At 27.0% G+C, this 24,457-nt stretch overlaps 1 protein-coding gene across 1 annotated transcript; it reads right to left on the bottom strand.

Moving 5' to 3' along the window:
• Positions 1 to 502: 502 nt before the first annotated feature.
• Positions 503 to 23,424, bottom strand: LOC105849906 (biotin--protein ligase). Its single transcript, XM_065792042.1, has 5 exons — positions 23,265 to 23,424; positions 10,025 to 10,338; positions 7,913 to 8,109; positions 6,998 to 7,806; positions 503 to 751 (listed from the first exon to the last, which is right to left on the bottom strand). Exons 1-5 carry the CDS (start codon positions 23,381 to 23,383, stop codon positions 586 to 588), a joined length of 1,605 nt encoding a protein of 534 aa, XP_065648114.1. The 5' UTR covers positions 23,384 to 23,424; the 3' UTR covers positions 503 to 585.
• Between the last annotated feature and the right edge of the window lie 1,033 nt (positions 23,425 to 24,457).

Here is a 24,457-nt window from a genome sequence, read left to right as displayed (position 1 = left end):
CAACACACACTCTTGTGGAACAAACAATAGAAAAAATAACTTTACGTTGAAAACTGATGTTGATCCGAAAGGTGCAGAAATATTTTCTTTTGAAGTTTTTTAAAAAAGCTTTCATAGGAAAAGAAAAGTCTTAACAGTAGCAATTTAAGTACCAAATTTGAAAAAAGTAGAAGTTGTTCAAGACAGATATGTTTCAAAAACTTTTTTCAAAATGAGCGTACAGATTTCAATAATAAAATTATTATTATAGTTAAAAAATTAATTTTGATTCTTTTTGAATAAAAGTTTAATATTAGTTACTACGTTAACTCTGTTATATATATATATATATATATATATATATATATATATATATATATATATATATATATATATATATATATATATATATATATATATAATGTATATATATATATATATATATATATATATATATATATATATATATATATATATATATATATATATATATATATATATTATACACACACACATAAATACACACACATATAGATATATATTCAAATAAATATTACTGTTTAATATTATATAAATATTATTGTTTGATTCAGTTACTATCAACACTCATTTTAAAATAATCATATTTTTGGTCATGTCAAAACTGTTACCATCAGGTTGCAGAGAAACATATTCTCCTGTGTCTAGTTGAACTCGCAAAAAGCCATTATCATCCAAACCAATTATTTTTGCTTGAGCATTGTTTCGACATTCTAGTGATACCAAAGCATTGCTAAAAAAAAAAAGCATTTAATAAAAAAAAAAAAGTCGAAAAAATTTAACAGTGGTAAACTCCATAGTCCATAATCAATAAATTATTTCCATTATCTTGGTACATTATGGTTGGTATTGAGAATAGTCCTCATATAAATATGAAGTTACATATATGTTTTTTTATGTTATATTTAATTTCATTTAAATATAAAATTAAAAATGTCTATTTTTATTGTTATAAAAGTCGTGTAAGGAAGAAAAAGAGGATATGAGATTTTTATCAACGCCTAATCATTTAAACGTGATGTCATCTTTATTAACAAATGTTAATATTCCTTTCATTCATTCATTCCTTTCATTCATTCATGCTGACTGCCTTGAAAAAAATTTAAAACTTAAATTTAAATGTTTTTGAATTTGAATTTATAATGCTTGAAAATAAGTTTATTAAATATAAGAATTAATTAAAGAATTAAATAAAAACCATAATAAAAACTTTGGATCTGAAATTTGGATCTTAGCCTTTGGATCTAAACCTGACACTTGATTTCCAAAAAATTCTTTACAGCTACCTCACCCACACCACCTACACAGGTTTTTAAAGCGTTAAAAAACTTTTTTTTTTTTTCTCTAATTTCTTTGTAGTTTCTTTTTTTTTTCATTTTTGATTGAAATTTTTTTAGTTAAACAAAGCTGACAAATCGCTTTTTTTTTAATTAACGTTAACGTACAAATATTTATTGAAAGTTCGTATAAATATTTATAGACAAATTAGTATGAATAATAACTTTAAAAATCAATCAACTCATTGATCTCATTTAATATTTGACGTTTTTTTCTTACATTATGTTTTTAATTATAAGTTCAACCAACGCCTATTCTAGAAGTTTAACATTCTAGAAGAAATGATTTAACAAACTTAACATACCGAGACAAACTTTGATCAAACAAACAAAATAATTGGTGTTGTTTTGCAATTAATGTTTACAACAGTTGTAAACATATATTTGCAAAACAAAGACGACTAAACAGTCCAACCTATTTTTCTTGTTTTATAATAAAAAAAACATAGTTTATAAATTTGTTATCTTATTATCCAGCTTTTTGAATACTCAAAATTTTTTTAAATTTCAATGGGATCTAAAGATTGGAAAAAATCCATGGCATCAATTCAGAACCATGAGAACTCATCAGACCACAAAAAAGATAACCACACAGTGAAAACTTAGCAAATGCAACCGTGGGCTTTTCAGGCATAAGATTGAACTTGGAAATTAACAACTGCAGAAGCCAGTCTCAAGACAACTCAAGCAATATGACTGAAAAATATAAATGCATGAAAACTAAAATTTTGGAGTTCAATAAGTTGGCAAAATTCTTGCCATGCTTAGGTCATTTTCTTTTAGTTAAAGAGGAGGCTGCATTAGATTGTTGCATCGAAGGACTCAGTTTTTCCTAGTATTGTACAAGAACTGTAATATTTTTTCTTCTACAAAGCTATGAAACATTTTTGAATGATTCACAAGTGGTTCATTGTAATCAATATCAAATACTCGATGGAGCACTCATGCTGACTTGGGCAAAACCATTCACCTTAACTACAACAAATAGTTGGAAGCATTGCTCACAATCAATGAGAATGAATGTTTTAAAACAAAAGCAAGAGCTGCTGTTGGATATTTGCTATCAAAAATGGGAATTTTTGTATTTGCCTTAAAAACAACAATATGGATATAAAATTTTACAATAAATGAATTTTACAACACATGCATTTACTGATTTTAACTAAAAGGATATTTGTTGATTCGCTTGTCGAAAAGGAGAGCTCAGCACAGTTAAAATGATGCTCGAAGATTATTTCTTTGTATAGAATGCAATTTTTCTTATAGAAGTAATTATATTTAACTAACTTGAAGTTGGTTATGGGATAGATATTCAAGCTTCACTGTTAACGATGGTGTTCATGCTGATTTTACCAAGTGAAAAATAAAATTTTACAATAAATGAATTTTACAACACATGCATTTACTGTCCAGAATCATTTCCCTGTCAGCCACATACTAAACACAAAAACTAAACTATGACAGATATTTTTAGATGCTTAACATCAAAACCATAATTGGTTCTCACAGTAGAAATATTTTATACAACAATGTAGTTAAAAAACTGCAATTGCTTTAACAAATCTGCCATTGAAAAACAAATGTCTATCTAATACATTGTATACCTAGCAACAGCATGTTCTAACAAACCTAGTTTTCTAAAAAAACATGGCATGTAAAAGAAAGTAATTTTGTTCCATCTGTTAAATGAAAAAATATTAGGTGTTGCTGGCCATACAATTAGTCTCTATGTGCGGACAAAAACAAATTTATGTTGTCCTCCTATGACAATGGTGATTAAACAACCATTCTTATATCTATTTCCTTCTTTTGTTAAATGTCGCTATAGAGTTCTCAGAACTTGTTCCATTGTATTTTTTTTATTGTTTTTTTTTTAGTATTTTATGGCTGATGATTGCCTACAAGGCATAAAAACTCAAGTCACATAAATTGTTGTTTTTCTTCATTTTAGTTATATGATTTTCTATTCAAAATTTAAATTAAATTTCTAAATTATTGCACACTTTTCTACATATTTAAACAACTTTAAAAAGTATTCTACACAATAGAGTGCTCAATGTTCTTAAAAGAACAGAGCAACTATATATTAGTAGTAAATCACTTAACAAAAATTTTTTTCCATTTTACACTGTGTTTCATCAACAAAGATTCATCAGAAATGAATGATCAAATTAATAAAACTTCAATTTATACAAAAAATTAAATTACAGGAAGTTGCAAATGTCTTAACTACTGTAAATTTTAACACATTTGTGAAATTCGCTGACACTATTATAAAAAGAATACTTTAGAAATGATTACTTATGCTATTTTTTTAAATGTTTTTTTAAAAAGGGTAGTTAATGTAAATATTATTTGAACTCATTTATTTTTATAGTTTTTTAGGAGAAACTTATTTTCGTGCCTACATTTAGAAATTAATTCCGATCTTTTGTTTAATAAGCATTCTTGATTTGCATGTGTAATTATTTCAAATTTTTCTTGTAGGCATAGTATGCATTTTTTGGAAATATTGTCATATGCAGGCGCTGTTTTAAGGATAGACCAATTCAGTATAAAATCATCAATATTTTTTTCTTTTAATTCCCATATATATTTTGACAGCATGGTGTCTTTTGAATACTTTTTATTCTTGAAAGATTGCTTATGATTGGCAAAACGTTTTTTCCATTCACCCTCTGTTATGCCAATATATTGTTTATCAGGTACATTCTTAGAGAAAACAACACATTTATATACCACATTTTTTGATAAACAACTTCCACTCATTGGACAATTGATTTTTTGTTTACAATTACAATTTTCTGTAGTTTTTTCATTTAGGATTTCTTTTTTGTTTAACAAAGCCTTATTGTGACCTTTTATAATTCTTTCCATATTTTTTGTGCAACTGTAGCTAACTTTAATTGTGATTCGGTAGTGGTGTAGTGGTAAGAGCGCTCGCTTTGTAAGCGAGAGGTTCGGAGTTCGACTCCCACCACGTCCCTGGAAGTACCGCGCTCAACTTAGTTTCTCCGCGCAGTGGCCTTGCTCGGTTGCAAGGTTCGTGTTTCGGAGTTAAAGAGTTGAGAGAGGGTTGCACCACGAATAACAACTAAAAAATAAAAATAATAAAAACACAAAAAAATGAGTAGCCTCCTCGACTGTAGTGGCCCCCCTCGGGCCTTGGGGAGGTGAATAATCTAAAAAAAAAAAAAAAAAAAAAAAAAATTCAATTAAAAATTTTATGTAATTTATTAGATTGCAGGAAATGCTTATCGACCAATTTTAAAAACACTTTTCCTATGTTAGTAAAAACATTTTTGTTATATAGGGGGGTTGAACCAAATTACATTTCTAGTTCTATTTCGTTTTTTTGTATTCTTTTTTTCAAGGTCAAATTTTAGTTCAAAATTTTCAAAACCACTTTTTTTTTGGGCATCTTCAAATATTCGTTTAGAGGAATTGAATACATTTTCATTTGAGGAGTTTTGGTTTAGTCTGTTATTAATTGAAATCGGGAATTGTTTTAGAACTTGGGGTGGATGGTTAGAGTTAATGTTAATATATAATAGTTCATCGTTTGGTTTTTTGAAAGGCTTATATGAATTTTCAGAGAGGTTAAATGTGACATCAAGAAAATTCACAATTTTTAAATTTATGTTTATTTCGATTTCGCCAATATTTTAAAATTTTTTTATATCTTTTCTAATTTTGTCGAGCTGTGGACCAGATTTTCTACGCATTACTATTAAACCATTGTCATGATAAAGGCCTAAATCTTTTATACTGATTATTTTACTTAACAAATCTAAAATATATAGTCCAACAAACTTCATCTGCTCCAATAAAAGATATGGAAAAACAAAAATCTGTAGAAAAACATCTGTAGAGAAAACAAAAAATCTGTAGAAACCTAGATTTTAATTCCTCTGTTGTAGAAGAATACTTAAACAAACTTGACATTAATAAAGCAATTGGAGTGGACAGAGTTCATCCAAAAGTTCTAAAAGAGTGCAAATCCACTTTAGCCAAACCACTATCGTTATTGTTTAATAAATCATTTGAAACCGGTAAACTTCCAAAATTATGGTTGTGTGCAAATATCATCCCACTGTTTAAAAATGGTGACAAGTTGAACCCATGCAACTATACACCTGTATCTTAAGCATCTGTAGTTTGTAAAGACATGGAAAAGATAATTAAAGATAAAATGATGAAATATTCAGTAGAAAATAAATTATTTAATAAAAACCAAAATGGATTTGTTAATAATAAAAGTTGTGTGACCAACTCATTGGAATCTCGAGATTTTATCACAAGTTCAATTGATAATAGTTTGAATGTAACAGTTTTGTTTCTAGACTTAGCCAAAACGTTTGATTCAGTTGATCATAAAAGATTATTGTTAAAATTGAATGCTCTTGATTTTAAATCAAAATTATTAGACTGGTGCCAGGGATTTTTCAGAAGAACAGACTTTAAAGAGTGGTGATAAGAAATAATAAATCAGAATGGGAAGAGGTCGTGATTGAAGTAACACAAGAATCAGTGCTAGGACTACTATTATATGTAGTGTATAATAATGATATCTCCAACAAAATAAAATCAAGCTGACAACACAAAAATCCTTAGAGCAATAAAAAACCATAATGATATTATTAAACTTCAACAAGATATAGACTTATTAATGGAATGGTTAAATGATTGGTTGATGAAATCTAAAAAGCAAAAATGTAAGGGTATGATAATAGGAAATAACCAGCACAAAGTTTTAATGAATTATACAGCTTTAGCCTACACAAGCATGGAAAAGGATTTAGGAGTGTACATTTTAGATGATTTGGAATGGAAACACTATGTAAATAAAGCAATAAATAAAGCAAATCAAAAGCTAGGTCAGATCAAACACACTTTTAAATATTTAGATAAAAAAATGATGAAACTCTTGTTCATAGCCTTAGTACATCCACATTTGGAATATGCAGCTCCCATCTGGAATCCTTATCAGCAGTATGATAATGATAAGCTAGAGAGTGTCTAACACAGAGCTTCTAGAATTAAAAGTTTGAAAGGATACAGCTATGAAGAGAGATTTAAAAAGTTGGATATACTATCGTTGGAGTACAGCAGAAGCAGGGGTGATTTAATATAAATGTTCAAATGTTTGAAAGGGTACTATATCATAAATTATTATACAAAACCCAAAATGCTAGATAACGGATATAAAACTAGAGGTCATAATAGTAAACTGAGAAGGCAATATACAGGAAATATAAAATGACATAATTTTTTCACCAATAGAGTAGTAAACGACTGGAACAATCTTAATCAAGAAACAATAGACACAGTCAGTATTAACCAATTCAAAAACGAATTGGATGAACATTTTAAATACTAACTTTTAATATGTTTGTATGTTTGTGTGTTACAGCTGTTACAGTTACAAACTCTACATAGTTTAGACTCATCACTCTTTAAGTGTACAGCACTGTTATATATATTATATATTAAATTTTGGTATAAAAAACTGTATTTAAATTCAAAAACTTGTTTGTTTCTCTATATTCATTATATATTTAAGTCATATTTAAGTCATTATAGAAAATTAAATAAGTTACCTATGCAGCTATATAAAACTGTATATTTGTAAGTAAAATTACCTATGCATCCAATAGTTGTAATATAATTCTTTCAAAGCATCAACGCCTTTCAACTGAAACATGTCAACTAAGATTTCCATTGTGTTTAGTGTGGCAGCTAAAACATCTTCTATAAGTAGTTCTGGTAAATTAACACCATTTTCTAAACAATATTCTTTTATGTAACTATTTAAACATTCAGTTGGTTTATCATTAGCTATATTAACACCCATTCCCAAAACAATTTTAAACTCATTATTGAATAGAGAGCTGCTAGTAATTACACCACCAATTTTAATAGTCTTTTGAATATAAATATCATTAGGCCACTTGATATTGATATCAAGATTTTCATATCCAGGTCGATCACGAATAGACTTAACAAAAGCTACCACAGCTATATGTTGAATAAATGGGAGATTTTGACCAAGTTTGCTGTCTAACCTAACGGAAAAACTCATAGAAAACATCATACAACCAATTGGAGATAACCATTGATTTCCATGACGCCCTTTACCTGATGTTTGTTGACGAGCTATTAAAACAAGCCCATTTTCTTTTATAGATTTAACATTAAAACTTGTAAGAAAATTCTGTGTTGATTCAATCAAATTGGTATATATAACATTTTTTCCATAATGTTTTGATTTTAGAAAGCTATTGTAAACTAGCCAATTAAATCCAACAGTTTCATTAGTGTTTGTATAAATAATAAACTCGTCTTTAGAAAATTCTGATGTTGTTTTATTATCTCTAAATCGTATTTTAAGTTTATTTGCATTGACAAACTCTCCATTTATATCAGAAGACACTTTAAAGAGATCACTTACCTAAAAAAGTTTATTTCTTTTAATTTTTTTTTTTTTTATAACAACAGTAAAAGATTATCATTAGTATTATATTAGGAGTAAAAATTAATAAAATAAATTCTTTTACTTGCTGACTGGAGCAAAATAGGTAAGCACAGAAATAATGATTTTCTGAATGATCGTTTTCTTGTACATTAATTCTTAAATTCATTTTGAGAAACAAATCTTTGATTTCCTGAATAGGGTAATCCTTTATATGAAAACCCAATCTCCATAAATTTGAAAATTCATCACCCTTTACAATATCAGGTAAAGAGTTTCTTACTGAAAATATTTGAAAAATTTATTCTTATTGTTATTGAATTATTTTATTTTATTTACATTGAATATATTTAGCTTAAAACTATTAACCTTTTTTTTTCTCACTAATCAAATTTATGTAAAAAAAAACCAGAAAAATATTAACTATGAAAATTATGAAAAATTAAACTATAAAAATCATCATCATCATCATCATCATCATCATCATCGTCATCATCATCCTCATCATCATCATCATCATCATCATCATCATCATCATCATCATCATCATCATCATCATCATCATCATCATCATCATCATCATCATCATCATCATCAATGTAGTAACACTCCTTTCATTACTGAAGCCCCTGACAGCCCCTATTTTAGTATGGCGTTAGACTGTTTATCAAAGCATGCAATTATATATATATATATATATATATATATATATATATATATATATATATATATATATATATATATATATATATATATCTATATATATAAATATATATATATATATATATATATATATTTATATATATATATATATATATATCAACTTTTTATATATATATATATATATATATATATCAACTTAGTTTCTCCGCGCAGCGGCCTTGCTCGGCAAGGTTCGTGTTTCGGAGTTAAAGAGTTGAGAGAGGGTTGCACCACAAATAACAACTAAAAAATAAAAAACCTAAAAAAATGAGTAGCCTCCTCGACTGTAGTGGCCCCCCTCGGGCCTTAGGGAGGTGAATAATCTAAAAAAAAAAAAAAAAAAAAAAATATATATATATATATATATATATATATATATATATATATATATATATATATATATATATATAAACATATAATATTCACATGGTTTAAAGATTTTAACAAAGCTTTAATTATTCAGTCTTTGTGATAAATAAAAACAAAGATTAATTGCTAAAGAAACTTTTGATGCCATTAAAGTCTTTTTATTTATTTTTCAACATTAACATTTTTGAAATAAATTTACCAGAACGAGCTAAAATTTAAAACTTAATTTCTAGTAAATTTATTTACCAAAATTTTTTTTATTTATTTAAAACATTACCAAAATATACGCCAATGATAGCAAGTACTACCTGTATGTTACTGAAGCAGTCCATGCAGCAAATAGAATTATTAATTAATTATGAAATTGTATGCCAGCTCTTCATAATGTTACTTTTAACTACTTTTATGCTTTTGCATGCTCTTAATTTTATATATTGCATATGAATTTATAATTTTATAATAGCATATAAAAAACAAAAAATTTTAATGACTTTTAAATTCTTTAAAAATCTACTTCAAAATCTAAAATAAAAAATTGAGCAATCCATTATTAACCAAAATAAAAATATTTCAGTCAATACCAGATTCAAACTCATGTTAAAATATACACCAGAGATATACAAAAAGATATCTTTCAACACATCTTCAGTATATATTAAAACAACAATTTTGATAAACTAAATTGTGGTTACCAGCTGAAACATACTTGAACCTGTTTTTTCAAGATATTTGAAATTGAATTTCTTTTCTCGAGATATTATAATGCTTTTTTAGCCATTTATCTATTTTAGTTATAATTAAATCTTGAAAATATAAATTTTAAAATAACTAAACCAAAAAAATTGAAGTAAATAACATAAATCTTAATAATCAATAAATTAAGCACAAATAATAAATCTAAAAAAAAAAGTAATTATTTTATTTTGGAAATTTTACACAAAACTACACTATTGATTTAAATTTAAAAAAAATTAATTTAAAAATTCTTGTTATTTTTTCATAGCAATTTAACAGAAATGCATACTTTTAAATGCTTTGCATGCCTGTGCAAATAATTTCATACTTTGCATGCTGAGAGGAAACCCTGATATATATCTTTTACAACTCATTTATCATTATGTCTTACCTGATTTGTTTAAACTTTTAAGGGCTTCTGTAGAAAAATTTAGGTTGTCAGAATAAATAATCACATTTCCATTAGGCAAATAAGATTTTAATAGTGAATCAGATACTGAACTAATACAATTCTTATGAAAAATGAGCATAATACATGAATCCATCCACAGAGATTTTTCAAAGTCTTCATCAGTTAATCTGTGAACGGTATACATATCAGGTTCCAAAAGTGGTGCAATAAATTTGACAGTACTGTTATAATCATTTATATCATCAGTCCTAATTAAGATGTTAGGTGGTTTTTTAACTGCATTTAAAGACGATCTAAAGATAAAATTTATCATTGTAGATAATCTTTATTTCTTTAAAGATAAAATTTATTTTCAAATATATTTTAATAACAAAAATCTACATTAGTTATAAGTTTTATGGAGTTAATGTAAAAATATAAAAAAGCTATCTGTTTTTAACTTATCATTTACTATTATATAACAAGCTTTTACAAAAAAATAAGAACATGTTCCAATAAAGTTACTATAATTGCTTTATATATTTGGAAAAGTTTTTGAGATTATTAAATCACTTCTTTCTATCCGCATTAATAATGTCATTGTAGAAGGTAAAAACTTGTTTTTATTACAAGTAACTTCTGGGGTACTACAAGATTCTAACCTTGGTTCTGTATTGTTTCTTATCTATACTATTGATCTATCAGACAACCTTGACAGACAACAACTAAAAAGAATCTATTTGCTGATGATACAACTATATATACTAGTCTAGACAAAATGCAATCAAATTTAGGTCTAATATCTGAATATGCTATAATGTTTTAAAAAGTTATTAAAAAAAAGGAAAAGAAATGCGAATCAGTCATATAAATGCTATTCGTTTTTGTGATGATTTTCAATTCGCATCTTAAACTTTTTTATGGATGATGCTGTTATTACATCATTAGAAAGAAAGTTTAATTTATAAACCACTCCTAAAGAAAAAAAAGATGAAGACTTGAAATGGGAGAAATTTCAAATGTTTATCATAAGATATAAATCGTCTTTCAATTGTTATCTTGCTCTATAAACTTCATCTTTTCTCTTCCAGTAACTTGCAACTCTAATAGTGGTTGCTTGCAGCCTAGTTGGAAGCGAAGATGTTCAAAAAAAAAAAAAGACATGACCAGGGTTTTCAATTTCAAATAGATTTTTATCATACTTATTATTTTTGCACCATTTCAAGACATTTATTATATCTCCATGAATTTTATTATATCTCCATGAATTTTATTATATCTCCATGAATTAGTCAGTATTTTACACTTGTCATATTTAGTATTTTACCTCGTCATATTTAGTCAGTATTTTACAGTATTTTACTTGTCATATCAGTCAGTATTTTACTTGTCATATCAATCTCTGAGTTAAAACTTATTCCACAATATTCTAAATGAGGACAAACTAGAGCTGAGAATAACTTTTTAAATGAACATAAATCTGGATAAAATAAAAATGTTCTTTTGATTAGACCTATTGTTGAATATTGTTATCATTTTTATATTGATGAAATATAAAGTTGCCTTTCTTTATTGTGTTCCCAATTTCTTTAATTTTGATTCAATTCTTTATCTCAACAAATCTCTTTTTTCAAATCTTATTCTTCTCTGTATAGAACACTGTTGTCATATTTTTATTTGGGTTGGTTCTTCTAACAATCCTTTGTCTTCAAAGGTCCAAAAATGTATTGAAAATGTAGTTACATAATTAGATACATATTTAATCTAATAAAAAGATTACATCATCATTGTTTTAGTGATTAAAAAATTACATTGTCATTTTACCTAAATCTCTTGATAAATCTTTCTTGACACTTATCAAATAGAAATTTATAATATCAGATCTTTCAGATATCAGGGCTTGTGATAAAGCGGGCGCAATCGCGCTGCGCTCGTGAAACACACCCGTAAACGGTATTTTTAAATCTTCTAGGTGCGATAAATAATGCTCGCTCAGCTTATAACAAGAGTATAAAATCACGCTCATTCAAAAGTTTGGGATGAAAAAAATAATAAGCTTTTATTTCGTTTTTATATAAAATATTTGTAATTAAATTTTTTAGGCAATGATAAAACTTGTTGATTTAACAGTAAAACTCCGTCTTCCTTATATTTATATCCTTATACTAAGTACTTATATAAAATATAAGCATTACGCCACTCACTTTCTGCATGTTTCTGTTTTGCTGTTTTGTCAGCATTTTTCCGTTTTGCATTAACATAATGAATAAACAGTTTGAAGTCATTACAGCTAATTTCAATAATGGAATATTAACTATTTTAACCAAGTGCGCGTGGAAACACAATGTGAATATAAAAATGTGCAAATGAAATGGAAATAGAAAATTAGGAAATAACTACAAGAAAGTTAAAGCTTCTGAATATTTTTAACTTTGTAAAAACGTCAAGTAAGATTTATTTGATTTATTGTTAATAATATTCCACACATCGTTTATAATAAAAATAAATTTTCATAATGGAGATTTTTTTAAATTCATTTTTGTATATAGTATAGGTTTATTTTTTGACGATAAAAAAAAGCGTTATTTAAATAAGAAATTGTAAAAAAATATATTTAATAATTATTAATTAATTTACGAAAAAAATTAATTATTAAAAAAATATCAAGAAATATAAAAACCGTTAATTGTAAATTTAAGTTAACAGTGTTTTAAATACATATCAAAACAACGAAAGCAAAAAATTTTAGCCACGAATTTATTCTTCAATACTATTATAAGAACTTATTAGGCACTTGCGTTTTTGCTTGGTTGCGTTTTTTTTACCATTAACAGTTTAAAAAAATAGCAATCTGGCGCAAATAAAAAACAAGAAGTTGGGAAGTATAAAAAACTACATTGTTGAAGTAGTATAAATGCGCTGTTGTAGATACTACTTCAAACATTGACGAATGAAAGTCATATAACAAATAGAAAGCTCTTTATAAACACAGTTTTTTCGCAATTTTCAAATTTCAAAATCGCTCTCGCGGCTCTTACCCCGATCGCGCAAAATTGCGCTCGATGACAACATACTATAATTTTACGAGCGTGATATAACACGCCTGGCAATTTTCTTCATTACAAGCCCTGAGATATTATATATTTGTATCTGATAGGGTCTGAAAAGTCATCATATTTTGAAAGTTTTCTCAAAATACATCATATTTTGATTACTTATAACAAGAAGCAGATCTTGAATCAGGCTTGGCCAGGAAGGCGTGCGATTTCACGTCATAATATGACCACGCAAATACTATTTGATTTTACTTAACTTGACCACGGCTGTTAATAAGTTTTAAAAATTTGTATGCGTTTTAAAAACGCGCTATAAAAATCTTAACTCAAATATAAAGAAATAAAAAAAAAACTTATCGTTAAAGAAGCAAATAAAATTTTCTTAAAAAAAATAGCGAAACACAAAATAAAAATAACTTAACTAAAACTAAAATAGCAAAAAATAAAATTAAAACTTAACTAAAATAAATAATAAACTATAATGATAAGATTATCTAAATTACATTTGGAATAAATAACTTTGAACCGCCGTTTATCTTTACTAATGTTTTTATAATTTCATATTATGCAAAACCCTTTTTAAATAAAGTAACAACTTACAACTGACAATTGTTTAATAAACGCATACATTTAAAAGTTTAAAAAAAGATTCTTAACAATTCTTCGCACAAAAAGTAAAAACAGTAAAAATAATTAAATCGTTTATTTAAAAAATTGTTATAATTTATTTTTATTTAAAAACATTTATAATAAAAAATAAATGCTTAAATAAATATAAAAAAACATATATTATTCATTAATGTTTTTATAAAAAATCATTAGCAGTGGTTTGTTACTTTATTTAAATGCGTTTCAATAATATAAAAACATAAGTAAAGATCAAAGTTATTTAATTCAAACGGCTTTAAAAAAAGTTTGTCTTTTTTTTCTTCTCAGCAAAAACTTTAATTAATTAATGATTCTAATATAAAGTTTATTAAAGAGACCTTTGCAATTTAAAATCGTCGCTTATAAAATTTTTTTTTAAATTTTTACTCTTGTTTTACTTATAAAAAAATCTTATATAATTAAATAATATAAATAAAAAATTATACAACTTTCAATGATGAACTTTAATTAAAATCATTAGCTACTTTATTTAAAAGCGTTTTGCTAATAAAAAAACATTAGTAAAGATAAACGTGTCGAAATTATTTATTTTCAAACTAATTAAAAACTAATATTTCAGCGCATTTGTTTAAAACCGTGGTTAAATCATCAAAACAAAATATTATTTGCGTGGTCATGTAAAGACTTGAAATCGCACACCTTCCTGGTCAAGCCTGTTGAATGTGATTTCTTATCTGTGACAGCTTGTTCTGTGACTACTGTATACTGTACTACTGTACTAAGCAAAGCTGGAGTTCATAAATTTTCATATCTGAACCATTACCTGATTCAGCATTTTCTGATTTACAGTGGCATGTTGTGGATGTAATTATTTTTGACAATCACATATGGGTTCTCTAAACCTTAAATACAACAATTTTGGCAATTAATGAAGCCATGAAGGTAAAAATGTGCTTTACCACTTAGGATGATTTTTCTTGAAAATTTTTGAATTAGGCAGTATACACATCATTCATATTATTTCACTGGCTTTTAAGCTAACAAAACTAGTCAAATCTACACGGTTACTGCTTAGCAACTATAATCCAAGTGTTAAGGTGGTTATAGGGTAAAAATTTAGCAAATATGGTAAAAAATAAACAAACTTTCAGTTTACAAGGAAACTTTGTGTAAAATTATCACTTCAAACATTTTAGCCATTTCAATTTGCTTTTTTAACTAATAAAAAATGTTATATATGTTAGAAACGCCAGTTAAACAGGTTTTTGTTAATTAGATATAAAAGAAATTTTTTGAGTAGCAACTAAGTTTTAACTGAGTATTACCTAAGAAACTATTAAACCAGTTGTAAAGCAAAGTTTTGATTTTGTTAGTTAAGTGTTGAGAAGAAAGACAAGTGTGAAATTATTTTAAAAATTTAAAAAAAAAGTTCAAAAAATAGATAAAAAGTACCTTTACACCTAAAAATCTATCACCCCTCCCCCCTCAGTAGGGTGATGCATAAAAATAAAATTTCAAAATATAAAAGTCTCACCTTCTAGTATTGTTACAAATAATGTAAAAAAATTAAATAAAAATTTTCAGCTTTTTAAAATGATATTTAGGGGTAGCTCAATAGGTTTGAAATTTTACCAGAAGCTGGTTTCGCGAACTTTTTTTGAAAAAATGATATCACTGCCAGGCCACATAATTTGCATTAACAATACATATTAATCAAACTAATTTAGTCATATTAATTAACAAATTTAAAATTAATAACAGTACTGAAAGTCTATGACTAAAACATATTAAATCCAAAAAAGTCAATTCATTGGAGTACTTTCCTGATGTCCCTCAAAATGTAACGATTTTTTTGCCGTTTTGAATTGTTCTCTGTGTTGTTGCACAACCTGCAGAAGAAATTGTCTCTGCTCCTCGTTCTTGGTCAGTATTTCATTATACTGAGTGATTAAAGCTACACCTCTTTCAGCACAGTCATTAACAAATCTCAATCCATTCACTCTGTCTTTAGCCTTTTTGTAAATGTCATCTGTGTCCCAGCTAACTGGATCAATGTCAAGCAAAGCCTGTTCATCAATTCCCAAAAATTGAAAGAATGCTAATGTTTTTGACGCTAAAAAATCTTCAATTGACTTCAAATGAATGTCATTAACATTTCCCAATCTTTTTGGGCTGTCTTCTTGTGGTTCGTTATTCAATCTTTCAATCAATTATTGTTTTGTTTCATGTGATACATTACTTGAAAAGAAACTCAATCCAATGAGTTCTTTGCTCAAGTACCATAAATGGCGTTTTAATGCAGCCGTTGTCTTCTCGCTAACTTTTTTGTTAATTCTTTTGTACAATTCAAATTTCTTCATTAATTTCAAACCATTAGCAGGTGCTTTGGAAGCAAATGGACTAGAAAACCATGCAGACATGTACAGAAGAGTTGAAAACAGATTGAACTCCAACAGAGATTTCTCTTCTTTTGTAGTAGCCTTGAATTGCTTTCAGAACATGTACATTTTTATACAGTAGATGACCTTAGCCATCCACCATGCGTGGTTAAATGCACGTGGCACATTGAAATATTGTTCTCTAGGAGGGATATAGTCAAGAAACATTATTGTCAGTTCCAAAAATTCCCTATAATTATCTCTTAGTTGGCTAACAGTTTGTAAACAATTTTTGCGAAACTAACAGCAGCATCTTTGAGATCATTTAAATAAATATTGTTTAAACCACTGAACAAGTTTTTATCAAGACATTCAAATTCATTTTGATCAATATAGTTCCAGTTGTCTTTGAACCGTTTGAATAACAAAGTATCTGGTTCACTAGATGGGCCAAAAAGACACTTGAATACATCTGCATAGCATGCTTAGTGCAATAGATTTTTCTCAAATAATTTTTCGATTAATGTACACGCTCCGGAATGACAGCCAGTGTTACTCGATATAGTGTTGGAGCACATTCCAACAATTTATTTTTTTACTCCCCATTCTGTTAAGGTAGAAACTGTGGCATCCGCCATTGCTGTACCTGTTCCGGTCACAAGTTTGGGAACTCCAAGCAACTTTTCCGTATTTTCTCCCGTTACCAAAATTGCTAAACAATTGACTTTTTTCCGAAATTGAACTTGTAATGTCTGTTAGTAATTTGCTGTCCTAATGTACAACTAGCGGTATATCAGGATTAAATTCACTTTTTATATGGGCAGCTGCTTCTTTTCTGTTTTTAATTCTGGCTCTTCGAACAGTACTAAACGACAGGGATAAATCTTCAACATTATGTCCTAAACTCTGCAACAATAGTAAAAGTTGCCTCTCGATCCGACATTTTGTTCGGTCTAATGCAGCTGCAAGCTCCGGTGACATAATTGTTGTGGTTTTGGATTTCTTCGGCATTTTTCTCTTCAGCATTTTTCTTTTAGGTTTGAAATTGTCATTTAATTCGCATTCATCCAATTCAGTGTTGATTTCAATATTGTCATCTTCCAAGTCTGGCAAACACATTGAAGGAGTTTTTCAGTACTTTCTTTTCGTATCTTTTCCCTTTCTGCACGTTGCTCAATTTGTGCTTTTCTTTCTGCTATTGTCTTCTCCTTTTTAAACAATTTCTGATCAACTGCAAGCATGCATCCTTGTCTTCCTGCTCTTTGTATTCTTATAAAATCCTTGTCCTCTTCAATCGTCATGATATTCATTGCGTTCTCATGAGCTATATCAAATAACTCTTCTATTTCATTCATAAAGTGAGACTCACTTTGCTTTTGAGTTTCAGTGAAACGCTTCTTGTTAAGAAGTGGGCCCAGAAGTGGAAATAGAGAAAAAATATTTGTTTGAGAAAGTCTATAAAAGTTATTTATTCAGAAAGTCAGATAAATTTGTGGATAAATAAAAAAAAAAATTATGTTTCTAGCTAATTTCTAAGTGATGATATGCAATTTTGAAATTGATGAATTTTCAATTTTTTTTGTGTATCTATGAAAGTTTAGTAAATTTGGTTAGTTTCTATTCAAAATGAATTTAATGACATGAAAATTGATAAAACACTTATGTAAAAGTTGTTTTTAGTTTGATATGGAATATATTTTTGAATAAATAAATTAAAAATATGTTGTTTTTTTTTAGTTTTTTTTCTTCAAAGCTTTTAAAAATTAATTATGTTATTATGTTATATATTTATGTTGTTATTTTTTACAAAAAATCAGATTAAATCTTAAGTTTTTTTAAAAGTGCTAACTTGCCTCTACTGTGTCATACATTTTTAAAATATTTAACATTTCTTCTTTTCAAATATTTCAAGGAGAACTGAGGCAAGTTAGTACTTTTTTTATTTACATGATTTAAAAAAGTTGAACAGTGATAATTACTTTTTCCTTAAAATATGTGAATATTTTACTTTTGGTTACAAATATCAACATTAAAAATTTTTTAATTGGTTATTTAATATGATTTTGTGTTTGTTTCAACAGAAGTAAAGCAAAATAAAAAATAAATGTAATGGAGGAAAATAAAAATGTAAAATACATCACAGAAATAGATTTATTCACACAATTTGTTAGAGCTGACAAAACTGTTAAGTCAAATTCAGTAACATATTCAGCCATTAAAGAAATACTTTATAAAGATTTTGAACTATCAGTTAATTCAATGGAGTTCGAAAATGTGTGTGAAAAAACATGGAAAAGTTATAAACGCCTGAAAGAGAAACATTTGAAGAAAAATGGATATGCATTTATACTTTCACAAGCATCAAAAGATATCATTTATGAAGTAGAGGATGCTTGCATAACAGAACCATGTTTTCAAAACAAAGACAAACAATAAACAAATTTATCACTAATGAGTGCCCAGAGTTGCATGTTAACCAGTTATTGGGTTACCTTTTAAATAGAGTTAACACACAAAATAATAAAAGTATTGCTTGTGTTGGAAATGCTATTCTTACAAACCATATGGAAACAATAGATATCTTTAGTATAGATGAATCAATTGCTCTAATGCATTCCCTTACATTAAGTAAAGAGCAAATGAGAAAATTAAGATTTCTTTTCGCTTCAAAAGGCATATATTTTCAAACAACCAATGAACTGCTTGAAGGAAGAAAAAAATTGCGCCCTACAATTAGTAATATTTTGACTGGAAGAGGTGATTCTGTTCAATACAAAGAGCTTGTAAAAATGACAATTGATTCTGTTTTGAATATTATTAAAGATTCTTTTTATTCCAGTAGATGGCGATGAGTATCAGAAGTGTTTTAAGAATGGTTGTGATGGAGCAAGGCAACAGGTATCAATGAAATCAAAAGAAATGATTGAAATCAAATATCTTTCAATATGGTCTTATTCCTCTAAAACTAATATGCCATCGAGTAAAAATATGACCCTGCAGCAAAATTATTCACCAAATGCATCGAGATCATTAAGTCCTGTGTTTTTGATAAGAGAAACAGAAACTAATAAAGATTTGCTAGATCTTATTGTCCCAACTACTGATAACACACGAGAAGAGTTGAATGCTGAAGGAATGTGTTGTCTATTTGGCAAAAATTATATCAATGTCAAAATTTATATTCAAGATACAATGAAGGATTTAAAGCTTAAATGACTTATCAGTGGACTAGGAGGTGCAGATTGTATACTTTGCAAAACAAAAACAACTGAATGGACAGATATCAGGAGAGTTAGTGAAGGATTTCCGATTGATCGATCATCAGAAGAAACTTGGATGCTGTACGAAAAGCTAGTTAATAAGGATGGTATCATTCCAACTAAAACTGGAGATTTTGCCACATGAAAAGGACTTACTAAAAAACCACAAACTAAATCTGACCAAAAAAGCATATGTATAACACATTCATATATAAACAGCACTACCTGGTTTTTAAAACTACTTTATAGGTGTCATATAGATTACAGACTTTGGGTTACAAAAACTGGACCACTTGGTGAACCAATACATAATGCAAAAAACAGGGTTATTACTAAAATAAAAGAAAACACTGGACTGCGATTAGATATGTGTTGTAACTCTGGTGAGAAGGGAGGGACATCTACAACAGGGTCACAAGGCCGTAGATTTTTTTCTGAAGAACTAATTTCCAGCATAAATGATCTATGCTCTCCTATGTACAAAGATAGCTTGTTATTACTACATTCTCAAATCAGTATAATACTTCGTATATTTTCTTGTCAGCGTAAAATTAAAATAGACAAATTTCAGGAGTTATGCAATAATACTACACTTAACATTATTACAAATATGCAATGGGCACAAATTAACCACACTCTTCATCATTCAGCTGATTTAATAACTCTAAATGATAGTTATGGCCTTGGCAATTTATCGGAGGAAGGTCTTGAAGCAAACAACAAAGATATTAAAAACTATTTAAAACTTCTCTCTCGTAAGACATCATATCTAGAACAACTTACAGATGTAATGAGTCGTCTTTTAGAGAGATTGGATCCTTGTATTTTAAACCAAATTATCCATTCGCATCCTCCAAAGTTATGCCAAGATTGTGGTTCAAATGAGCATACAAGTAGATCTCATGAACATATGTTTTCAAAACCAAAGAGATATTTTGTTGATATGTTTGAAAACCTTATTTATGATTAATTATAAAGTTATTAACATTTTTTTACTATTTTAACTTTTTATCTTCAAATATATGTTGCAAGTTCAATTCATCAGAACTCTTTCATTATAATTTTATTATACTTACATTATTTTAAATCCAAATTTGACAGAATAATTGTTTTTAAATACTAAACTTCTTATCATTAGAACAGTAGAAACCAAACCCCCATATTATTTAAATTTTTGAATTTTCTTTTCTTTAAGTATATCTGATAAATTACTTTTTTAATTGTCATCTAAAAAAAAAATTAACTTTGAGTATTTATCAAAAAAAACTAATTTATCAAAAATGACCAAATATGGTAATTTGAACCCAGTTCACAAATTTAGTTTAATATTAAAAATTTTAATTTTCCTATAACCAGCAAAAAAATATTTTTCTAAAAAGTCCTCAGAGTTTTCTAGGATTTCTTAATCATTAGTTTTTTTTTTACAAATAAAATTAAGTACTGTATTTTAGTTACTGTATTGTTGTTTTAATTTTATTAATTTTATGTTGCTTAATGTTATGTATATCTTGTATATTGCTTGCTTATTGTATGCTTTATGATAATGATTCCACTAACTCTTCAAGTTTAATTTCAAAAAATACCACAAGCAACTACAGATAACAGATAACTTTCGCCTTTTCCAAAACTCTGCAAATCTGTTTCTGAATTATCAATTGAAAATGTAAAAGAGAAAATTTTAAAACAAAACATAAATATTTTACATGATGACCTTCATTGTTTTATACTAACATTTCATACATTCAAATATTAGGTTAATTTCAAAATTGGAAGAATCTGTTATTATACATGGAAGTTTAATAAATGGAGTGAATGCCAAAGAAAGTGAAAAAGAGTCAGTCATTTTACCAGTAGACAAACCAGAGTTACCACCAGCCCAAATTACTAAGAAGGGGAAAATAAAGTCTAAATAATATTTTAAGGGTAATTAATATAATATTTTAGGGGTAAATAATACTTTAAGGGTAAAGCCAGTTAACTTAAAGCTCTGCCAGTTGGTAGAGTTTTTCAATTTTTTTCTAATATAGCAACGCAACTAGTATTCTTTACTAGAAGATTGTAAGAAACTGACACATAATAACTATTTTTTAAATTATATTAGAATAAAAGACTTTAAAATTTGCTTGTTACTATATATTGCTTCCAGCAATTGCTCTTTATATAATAAAGACTTACCAATTAAAATATTTTGATAAGGTAGATAAACGTTAAAAAGATATAATCAAATAAATAGGTCTTATTTTTTCACACTTTGGAGCATTCTTTTTGCTATACTAAAGTTATCAACAAATTAAATAAATCAATAAGTTTAAACCAATCATACTTGTTATCTCTATGCACCAATGATATATATGTCATACTCATGGTATAACTCATGTTATATCACTCATTTTGTTTCCAAATAATGATATGATACAGAATCAACACAATAGATGTTTCATCTATTTTGTACTGCTTGTACATTTTATTTATTTGTACAACATTTAAATAAAGCTGGAGTTTATAAGTTTACATATCTGAACCATTAACTGATATGGTATTTTCTGATTTACAGTGGCATGTTGTGGATATAATTGTTTTTTGACAACCACATATGGGTTCTCTAAACTCTAAACACAGCAATTTTGGCAATTAATGAAGCCATCAAGGTAAAAAAAAATGCTTTATCACTTTAAGATGATGTTTCTTGAAAAATCACCTTGTTGAGGTTCAATAATTCGTTTAATAAACTCTCTATGCTATACATCGTAGTTCGGGATTAGTTGTTGCATTAATTGAATTTTGCAAGTATGGAGACACAGAACTTTTTTAAGTATACGCTGTAGAGTGCTTCTTGAAATATGCAATTTTTGTCCACAATACCAATTTGATGTTCCATAATTTCTAATAACAAAATTTTAATCTCATGTACTGCTTCAATATTGAGATTGGAATAACTTACTTTATAAATTTTTTAAATTATTCTTGAGATATTACTCAAAAATGAAAATGCTTAATTTTTATTAACCCTAACCAATCAGCTGTCAAAATGTTTTTTTCAAAGTCGCTAACAATTTACTGTACAAATTGTAGTAAATTCAAATCTTGCATCAAACTTATTATTACTTTTCACTATGAACCTTGATTTAAGAACTTTATTTTTCTGAAAAGGATAAAGAACATTTCAATGAAAATACATGATTAACTAGTGTGTTCAGGGGTGATTTTATGGTGTGTGTGTGTGTGTGTGTGTGTGTGTGTGTGTGTGTGTGTGTGTGTGTGTGTGTGTGTGTCTGTGTGTGTGAGGGAGGAGTCTTCCATCCCCTTTTTCCACTCTCCTACCCCACAAATTTAGTCGCTTAGTCAGGTATTTGACACCATTCAGTCAGGTGAATTTAAGTTTTGAAGACCTTTTTTTTTTTTTAAGGAATTAGTTGATACTTTTTAAAGATTCACCTCCTACCCTCATTTTATTTGTAGATTCACCTGTGTTTAAAATAGATTTTTGTAACTAATAGTATTAATTGAAAACAAATATTATTATAATCAAAGCATACCAAGAAAAATCAAAAATAATATGTTTTTATCAAACATTTTTTTAAATCTATGATACTTAGACCTCTTGATACCAAATCAATACAGTAAACAGGATATGCATATATATCAGTAAAAATCTAATAAAGAAATAACATGTAATTGTTGTAATAATAATACAACAAAATTATTAAAATATAAAGTAAAAACAAATAAAAATGAAGAGCTTGAGCATTTGTAATTATACATTAAGTGTCTAAAAAGAAAACTGCACATATAAATACATTTAAAAGATAATCATGAAATAGCAATGCATACAATCATGAAATAAGTTATGCACAGTGTTCTTATTAAACAGCTAACAAACTAACAAAAATCATTCAAATTATTAATCATTTATTTAAATAAAGTTTAAATAGCTCACTTGATTTCTGATTTACAAAATAAATAGTTTGATAACTTTTTTGGAATATCCATACCAATATTCACTCGAAATATAGCTCGTGCAAAATGCATTCCTATGTATAGAGTAGCTTGAGACATATTTTTAACTAAAACAGAATCTGAAAGAATTAAAATAAAACAACATTAAAAATCCATTTAAAATCCAAGTATATTTGAAATCACTCAATAGCAAAAAAATATAAATTAAGTTAAATATTTATATTGAAAGTTCATAATATTAGAATGTCTTCAAACAACAATAACAATGCTTCAAAAGCATTAATTATTCTTCTAAATTAGCAAACTTTGAGTTGTTTTTGAAAACTAGAAGAAAAAATGAAGAATAATTATGTTGCATTTCCAGCTAATTGCACAATTTGCAGAAAATTCCATTATAGTCAAGAAATATAAATATTGTTGAGTACTAAAATAAAATATAAACATATTTCTGCCAATGAAAAATTTATTGAAATTTTTTTGAGAATTTTTTTTTTCAAAAATAATAACTATTCAAAATCGCAGTAGGGCCAAATTTATAAACAATTTGCAAAATAAGTTAAAATGTAGGTAAATGTTAAAAAAAGTAACTGAAAACATGTTTAACTTCTAATCAAATGATACTTCTTTTAATGACTTTTTAATAAATATAAACAATCCTAATTCTAAAAAAGAACTATCAATTGAAATATTTTCTCCAACATAAGTTAGAAAAGATATTTCAAAAGATAGTTCAACTGGCCCAATTAACAATCTATTAAAAAAAAGTAAAATCTAACAGTTAAAAAAGTTATTTATAAAAAAAATCAAAATTAATTTGCCTTTAATCTAATATCAAAGCAATTGATAAAAAAAACCCATGCTATTTCATTTCAGAATAGAATTTTTTGTCCACATGTTAAACATGTGGAATAGATGTAAAACATGCGTTAAACAAGTAGTTGTTAAACATATGAAGTAATAGTACCACATAGTTTTATTCTTCTATTATAGTTGCAAAAGGGATAAATCTACAGTTAGCGGTAAAAAAAAGTTTTCGTTTTTTAAAAAACTGCAAATATCTGTAAAAAAAATGTTATATTTACGTAAAAAGTTGTATATCGTAAACAATATTGTTGATATACAACAACAAAAATATCGTAAACAATGAAACACGTTTTATTTTACATGCGTTTT

The sequence above is a fragment of the Hydra vulgaris genome, chromosome 03, assembly GCF_038396675.1.
Source record: "Hydra vulgaris chromosome 03, alternate assembly HydraT2T_AEP".
Classification (NCBI taxonomy): Eukaryota; Metazoa; Cnidaria; class Hydrozoa; order Anthoathecata; family Hydridae; genus Hydra; species Hydra vulgaris.
The sequence above is the reverse complement of the archived record's forward strand: the minus strand, read 5'-3'. Positions and strand labels throughout refer to the sequence as shown.

What these genes read in the sequence shown, in the direction of transcription:
- LOC105849906 (XM_065792042.1), bottom strand. Translation starts at nt 23,383, where the DNA reads ATGTCTCAAGCTACTCTATACATAGGAATGCATTTTGCACGAGCTATA. An exon ending in TATTTTGCTCCAGTCAGCAA is followed by an intron (nt 7,807 to 7,912) that starts GTAAAAGAATTT and finishes AAACTTTTTTAG; the next exon opens with GTAAGTGATCTCTTTAAAGT. An exon ending in TACAACTATTGGATGCATAG is followed by an intron (nt 752 to 6,997) that starts GTAATTTTACTT and finishes TTTTTTTTTTAG; the next exon opens with CAATGCTTTGGTATCACTAG.